The following is an 8,435-nucleotide window of genomic DNA, read 5'->3' as shown; positions in this document are numbered from 1 at the left end:
TGACACTTCACACTTCTAATCATAACCAGAAATTCTCTGACATAACGTTGTCATTGTTGTAAGATTTTATGATTTGCATAAATCGAGAAACATACACAATAAGATATACTTTTTTCATTTTTTTTTTATTTTTTTATGGGAAAAACTAAAAAAAATTGGGGATATCTCCGACGCTCCTGCTTTCAGGCCTTGTACCATGGAAGATTGTTCCAAGGGAGTTACCATCTGCAGCACATTCCACAGCCTCGCATGCCGGGGCAGCAGCTGCAACAGATCCGGCAACGACGGCTCTGGTTCACTCTGAAGTACTGTGAATGGTGTATATGTGTTTGTTTCTTTGTGTGTGTGTGTGTGTGTGTGTGTGAGACGGAGAGAGAGAGGAGATCATTATCATTGTTATCATCATCATCATCATCGTCATTGCTGTCCTTCTCCTTCGCCTTTGTTATTATTATTATTATTATTATTATTATTATTATTATTATTATTATTATTATTATATTAGCTACCTTATTACAATAGCATATCATGGCTGCTATGTATAACTTTTTTAGTGGGCTTTAGGACTAATTAACTTGTTATTTGTCTCTTGGAAAATAGTGTCTTACCGAAGGCAGCCCCTCTGATGTCTCAGTTAATTCCATCTCAGGCAGGACTTCACTGTTGCTTGGTTCATCCACCTGTTATTATTATTATTATTATTATTATTATTATTATTATTATTATTATTATTATTATTATTTTAGCTACCTTATAGCAATAACATATCATGGCTACTATGTACAACTTATTTAATAAGGTTTAAGGACTAATTAACTTATTTTTCTCTTGGGGAATAGTGTCTTACTGAAGGCAGCCCCTGTGATGTCTCAGTTAATTCCATCTCAGGCAGGGCTTCATTGTTGCTTGGTTCATCCACCTGTGTCTGGAAAAGAGTGAATCGTATGTTGGAAAAGAATAATAGCTGTTTTAGCCAATACTAACTTGACAGTGATGGCAGCAACTTGGCTGCAGTAATAACCATCTCAATTTAAGCCCAGTCTCCAAACATTGTCTGGTATAGACTGTAAAACTTACCTCAGAGAGAGGAACAGCTGATGTCTCCAAGATACAAAGGTAAGCAATGATAACTGTGGCAGCAAGACACACGCTAATGTACTTCTTTTTTGTTGATGTTAGGATGCTGTGAGTTTCCAGTCCTGATTGAGCGCTTTCAGAGTTTGTTTGAAGGTGAGTTTGATGGTGATGATGATCTGTCTTTCAGGTCTTTTGTTCCACGGTTCTTCACAATGGTCTTCTCTGTATTTCTGCTGTTTGACTGCTGACTGACTGAGGGACTGGGGTGCTGCTATTTATGTTGACTTCAGGCCGTCTGCTTCCTCCACACCCCCCTGACCTGCCTCCCGCTTTTCCCGTTACTGATCATTCACCTTACTGATAATTCATTGTTATTCACTCAATCACTCACTCACTTACTCATTCACTCACTCTTCACTCATTCACTCATTCATTCACTCACTCACTCAGTCATTTGCCATCTCATGCACTCTTTCATTCATCGTCCATTCTTTGTAGGAATTTCTGCAGTATTGACTTCAGTGCAGTATGTAATTTAAGGGGGAGAAATGATTCAAATGGTAATGTGGTAACTTGATAAATTAAAGTGCTCTTGCGTGTAGTGTGTAATTTTGCATTTTGGACTTTTTTTTTTTACTTTTTCTGTGATGAGAATAGCAATGTTTTTGGTGTGGGAACATGTGTGAGTATGAGTAATGTGCGCATTGGTGTGCATATGCTGGTGTTTGTCATTGTGTGATTGTGTGCATATGTACATGCATATGTGTGTGTGTGTGGGTGAGGATAAGTGATTGTAAAATGATGGTTTGTGTGTGTGTGTGTGTGTGTGTGTGTGTGTGTGTGTATGTGTGTGGGTGAGGATGAGTGATCGTAAAATGCTATAACACAATGCTTTGTATGGTATTGAGCTCCTCCTGCAGCCGCCTGTGTCTCACAATCCAAAAGACTGACCTCCCTCTTTAACGTACAAACAAATATAGCTATTGGACGTTGCAGAAATGGTCATTGTTGTGGGATACACAATACTGGGGGAAAAAAAAATAGTCAGGTGAATTGGAGATACTTAATTGCCCCAAGGTGTGAATGTCTGTTTGTCTTGCACAACCTGCAGCCTGCAGCACATTGCTGAGACCAGAAGTTGTAGGCTGTACTATTCAATCAATGATCAGCATTCACAAGGCACAAACAAAAAGTCAAGTGTTCAGTGTTGTTTTGATAAAAACCATTGGTTTCAGTTGTATGTTTGCCAAAGTCAGGCTCCGGGAAACTATTGAACATTAATTCTCTGTTGACCCTTCTTTCTTGGGCACACCTTAGTAAGGCCTCGATCCTTTGGACCCACAGTTAAATTGCTGGTGTTTTGAACATGCAGTCTGAATTCAGTTCTTAGTGGCTGCAATTTCCTTTGTGTGCTTGATACAGTAATAATGAGTTTATTCTAGTTCCTATCATGGTTTAAGTTCAAATAAAAGTTTATCTTCAACCTGCATCTATAGGTGCTTTCAGACCTTTAGATGCACACTAAGATGTGCCCAAGAAGGAAGGGTCAACAGAGAATTGATGTTCAATAGTTTCCCTGAGCCTGACTTTGGCAAACATCCAACTGAAATGAATGGTTTGTATCAAAACAACACTTAACACCTGACTTTTTGTTCGTGCCTTGTGATTGTTGATCATTGTTTCAAGTTCAAGTTTCAAGTTTTATTGTCATTTACTAGATAACAATGTGGACATCATTATCATCAATGAAATTCTTGGGCTCGGGGGCCAGCTCAGCTTGCAAATGTAGTAGTTAAATAAAAATAATAATAATGGAACAACAATAAAGGTATATATGGGGGTAATATAGGGAGATATATAAGGGAATATATATGTACATGAGCAATAAAGAGAATGTACAGAACCGTAGAAATATAAAAATATAATAGAAGAGTAGGAGTATAAGAGTGTGTGGTGGAATTGATTGAATAGCACAGCCTACAACTTCTGGTCTCAGCAATGTGTTGCAGGCTTTGCTATTCAATCAATGATGTGCAAGAAATGTGCAAGACACACAGACATTCACACCTATTGGTATCTCCAATTCACCTGACTGTTTTATTTTACCAGAATTTTTTGTATATCCCACAACAATGACCATTTCCGCAACGTCCAATAGCTATATTTGTTTGTATGTTAAAGAGCGAGCGTACACTCTGCTTCGGTAGGTGCTTGTGTGTCCGCTTGTGTGGCAGTGATCCGCATTTTAAACTAGAAGAAGAACGTGTTTATCAAGCTTTTGATTTGTGGGCTGCAGCAGGGAAGGTCATGGTCCATAAGGTCATGGTCTTGGTAAGGTGTCCCCAAAAAAACAAGGGCCAGTAAATGAGACTGAATGAATGACTGACTGACTGACTGACTGACTGAATGACTGACTGACTGACTGACTGACTGACTGAATGAAACTGAGAACAGTCTGTGATTTTCTTTGTAATGGTTAGTTATTACAAAACTATTTTGTGGATTTAACAGGTGAATAGTGATCAACACACAAATGTCTCAAGTAAGATGAATGTTCCGTAAGATTAGAAGGGCTGAAAGTTTTGTACCTTTTCAAAGTGCTCTGGTAATTGACATTGGACCCCCACAAAAGTTTTACTTTTAATGTCTTGGTATCTATCCAAAGCATCACCCCATTTGAACAACCTGTCTGTCTTTTTAAAAACATCACGTAGAACAGGCATGTCTTTCCAAAAAAACATAACTTTTAGGTCATGCATGATCCTCTCAACATCAGGATCATCAGGACCCTTTTCAAGGCGATTAGCAAATATGTGTTAGCTTTTTCGCAGTGCCACACTATTCCACGCAGCGTTGTAGACACTGTCTAAACCAGGGACTTTATGGTCTCTCTGAAGTTTGTTTCTAAACAAACTCCAGTCATTAGCAGGGAATGAAATGTGCAAGACATACAGACACTTACACCTATGGGGCAATTTAGATTAGATTAGATTAGATTCAACTTTATTGTCATTGTGCAGAGTACAGGTACAAAGCCAATGAAATGCAGTAGCATCTAACCAGAAGTGCAAAGCATAGTATTATTTACAGATAAGTGCAGGTATAGTGAGTACTGCAGTAAGTGATGCTATATCTTACAGTATGTACAGCATTATAGACAGTGGTGAGCAATATATACAGATATGTACATGTATATATATATATTAATTATGTTATACACAGAGGTGAAGCTGACAGAGCAGACAGACGAGTGTATATGTATGGGTTGAATATACATAATAGACAAACTATTTACAGTATGTTGTATGTACAGTTTAAATAGGGTACTCTGAACAGCATGAGAGGTAAAGCCAGTGTAAAAGAGCAGAAAACAGTGCATATAGTACTGTTGGGCATCAATGTTTTTTAAAAGTGTTGAAAATAATAAACAGGCACGACGATGACTTAAGGTAGCTCTTTTGTCTTTATTGAACAAAAGGTAGAGTATACAGCAAAAGCAGAGAGGAGGTCATCAGAGAGGCACCCAGATGGAGTCTTGATGGTGGAAGACTGACAACAAGGTCTCACACACACACAGATATACCCGTGCAGCCAAGGGCCTTCGGCCTTGACGCCCATAGATAATGAGAGCTCTCTAAAACAGTGGGGCAGGTGTGTGAGAGCTTGGTTGATAAACCAGTGTTTGAGTGAGAGAAGTGTAACACAAGATGAAAAGTATGTCCACACATTCCATTCACTTAACAAAATATATACCTGTGATCGTATTTTACCACTACACCTCACTAAGAGACCAGAGAGGTCTGGTGGCAGTCAAAGTATTCAGCTAGGCCCCACAATACAGATAGTGCAGTGGAGTGTGGTGTGGAGTTCAGCAGGGTCACAGCCTCATGAAAGAAGCTCTTCCTGAGCCGGCTGGTGCGGGAGCGGAGGCTCTTGTAACGCCTGCCAGATCGGAGGAGGGTAAAGAGTCCGTGGTTAGGGTGGGATGCATCCTTGATGATGCTTTTCACCTGGCCCAGGCAGCGTTTAGTGTAAATGTTCCCAGTGGTGGGCAGTTGGGTGCCGGTGATCCATTGGGCAGTTTTCACCACCCGCTGGAGTGCTTTACGGTCTGCTGAGGAGCAATTGCCATACCACACTGAGATGCAGTTGGTGAATGTGCTCTCAATGGTACAGCGGTAAAAGCCCACCAGTATCTTGGAACACAGATGAGCTTTCTTAAGGCTCCGCAGGAAGTAAAGCCGCTGTTGTGCCTTTTTGATGAGGATGGAGGAGTTCAGGGACCAGGTGAGATGAGTTAGAACCAGTCTCTCAAAGCACTTTGCAATGATGGGGGTGAGTGCAACTGTGCGGAAGTCATTCAAGGCCGTTGCAGTGGAGCGCTTTGGAACCGGCACGATGGTGGCAGTCTTGAAAATGTCCGTGAAGACCCCAGCCAGCTGCCCTGCACAGACTCTGAGCACAGGTATTCCATCTGGACCAGCTGCTTTCCGTGCATTCACCCTGCTCAGGGTGGCACAGAGCTGGAAAGTGAGAGAGGCAGTTCACCAGGGGGAGAGATCCGCTTTGAGGGTGACCTCCTTATTTTCCTGGTCAAAGCGAGCGTAGAAGTGGTTGAGCTAGACAGGGAGGGAGGCCGAGCTGGATGGGGGCACAGTACTGGGTGGTTTGTAGTCCGTGATGGTCTGTATGCCCTGCCACATGCGCTGGGTGTCCGAGGAGTTGAAGTGCTTCTCGATCCTGTGTTTGTATTTGTATTTCGCTTGGGAGATTCCCCTCCTCAGGTTGGCCCTGGCTGAGCTGTAAGCTCAGGGGAGTGGCTTTGTAGCCACATTTGTGTAGACATGATCCAAGGTTTTATGTCCCCTTGTGATGCATGAGACATTTTGATGAAATCGTGGAAGCACAGTACGCAGGTTGCAGTGATTGAAGTCCCCAGCAACAATAAAGGCCCCGTCTGGATGCAGTGATTGTAGCTTGCTAATAGTGGCACTGAGGTCTTTCATGCTTCACTTTAGCATTAGCATCCGGTGGTATATAAACTGCAGCAGCAATGATGCACGAAAACTCTCGAGGTAGATAAAAAGGTCTGCACTTAATAATCAGGTATTCCAGATCAGTAGAGCAATAAGTGTCAGCATTAGCAGAGTCAGTGCACCATGATTTATACACATAGATGCATAAACCACCACCCCTGCTTTTACCTGTTGCTACTGCAGCTCTGTCAGCCCTGAAGACCGTGCGCCCCTCTAGTTCCACCACGTTGTTTGGGACATCATTGTTTAGCCATGTTTCTGTAAAAAACATGAGGTTACAGTCCATAAGCCTTTTCTGTGTGAGGGTCCAAGTCCTTAGTTCGTCCAACTTGTTCTGAAACAGTGCCTCATGACTATCGTCATGATGAAGTATTAATATGATAGGGATCTGTGCTCGCTTAGTTACTATATGCCGCAAGAATGTATCTGTATGTTAGAACAATTACCATATGCTACAAGGATGTGCCTGTGTGTAAGAACAGAGAGCATTTGTCATGTAGAAGACAAGGCCTGAGTAAAACTATTTAGTCTGTACCACTCGGGGAGCGGTGAACTGGGTGTCTGTACTAGAGGTGTACAGAAACATCATTATCTGTATCTGTATCTGTAACTGTTCAATGAACAAAATGATCTGTCTCTGTATCTGTATGGGGATAGCAGACCAGAAGTGGGCACGGTTTATACCGGAAGTCACGTTAAATAGGTCAAATGTTGTGTTTTCTAACCTAATATTCGCTGGCAAAGCAATTTTTGTGCCTTCAAAGCATCAAATTGATTTAATATTGGCATATGTTTAAGTATGACATATATTTCCACATTCTCATACTGTACTTTTCATCTCTCTCTCATTCTCTATTTTTATTTTTAACTAAGTTTTATGAACTGTCTGGACCCTACCACCTCCACCCCTTTAACTGGGAGACACTGAACAATCAGAAACTGAAAAAATGTTTTAAAAATCGAAAGTTTTTTTGTATTGGAAATAGAAACTATTTACAGCAAAAATAAATAGAAAAATATCCTTCAGTTCAAGGGAATAATCTTAAATTCCAATGCTGCTGCGTTCGCGATTCTTGATGTGCTAATGTTACTACAGTGCGCTGTGAATTACTATTTTACAAAAATAGTTTGCGCTTACTCAGTGGGGACGGCTAGAGAATACAGCGATAACTTTTCAATAATGTGTAGTGAATGAAACAACTTTCGACTGGGTTTTTTTTTGGTTTGTTTTGTGTTGTTTTAAATGGAGGAAATTAACACATACGGTTAAAAACTACAGGTTCTAAGCTTCGTTTTGATGTATAGGTTGCAGGGTTACTCCAGCTGCCACACCAGACTTTTCTCTCGCTGGGTCCCGCACCTCATTTGGTGGGAGCGACTACAGTAGCAATCACTTTTCAATCATATATAGTAAATGAAAGGACTGCTTGGTGAAATCAAAGTCCAATGTTGCAAACAGAATGGGTAATTTCGTCCCGTGACCATCCACAATTATTTGAATCCATTTGAAGAAACATAGTGGCTGACGCACAGACATTTCAGTCATGTTTTTTCCCCAAATAATAACGAACAGCATCAGTTATCCTATGTTCTCTGAAAGGTTATCCTGGAATCCCAACACATGAAATATGCAAAACATGAAATATTATTTCCATGTGCATGAAATAAAGGTAAATGATTCATCACATCTGAAGTTTGTTGTCTCTGAGAATTAGCAACTCTCATTACAGGGGACTCCAAATGTCCCTTACACCTGTCGATCAAGCTGAGGGAGGGTTCATAAATCACAGGGCTCATAAATCGTTTTGACTGATAGGTTATCAGAAAATGTAGGATATATACTGAGGGATATTTAAACACGGCCAAACTGTCATGGTGAGAGGACTTCTTCTCCGGACTTCAGACACTCGTCACATTGTTGAACCCCTGTTGTATTAAACTTACTGTATTTTTGTTGTTGCCATGCCCTTATTTCTTTTTGACCTTGTAGTTGGTTGTAGGTCTGTGTATGTTTTATGTGAATGTACTATATTTTCGATTTAAGCTTTATTTCTTTCTTTTTCTCTTAGTTTTTGGAGGACGTAAGAAGGTTGGGTGCCATTTGTTTTCTTCCCCATTTTAGCTCAGTTTTTTGTTAATGAGGGAGTTTGGGAAGTTCTTTGTCTTTTATTTATATTTATTCTGGTGTTCAGGTAAGGTAGTTTGTGCCCATAAACCAGATAGCCAGACATCCTAGGTTCGCTCTTAGCTAACATTAGGATATCTGTCTTATGAAGCTATCTAGTATTTTAGGATTATTTGGATCATTATCTCAAAGTCTAC

At 40.6% G+C, this 8,435-nt stretch overlaps 1 protein-coding gene across 1 annotated transcript in view; it reads right to left on the bottom strand.

Moving 5' to 3' along the window:
* Positions 1–218: 218 nt before the first annotated feature.
* Positions 219–8,435, bottom strand: part of LOC115819717 (hepcidin-like) — a 9,546-nt gene continuing 1,329 nt past the window's right edge. The window contains exon 3 of the mRNA XM_030783219.1: positions 219–308. Coding sequence (XP_030639079.1) covers positions 219–308 — 90 coding nt within the window. The remainder of the gene's footprint in view (positions 309–8,435) is intronic.

The sequence above is a fragment of the Chanos chanos genome, chromosome 8 (assembly GCF_902362185.1).
Source record: "Chanos chanos chromosome 8, fChaCha1.1, whole genome shotgun sequence".
NCBI lineage: Eukaryota > Metazoa > Chordata > Actinopteri > Gonorynchiformes > Chanidae > Chanos > Chanos chanos.
The sequence above is the reverse complement of the archived record's forward strand: the minus strand, read 5'-3'. Positions and strand labels throughout refer to the sequence as shown.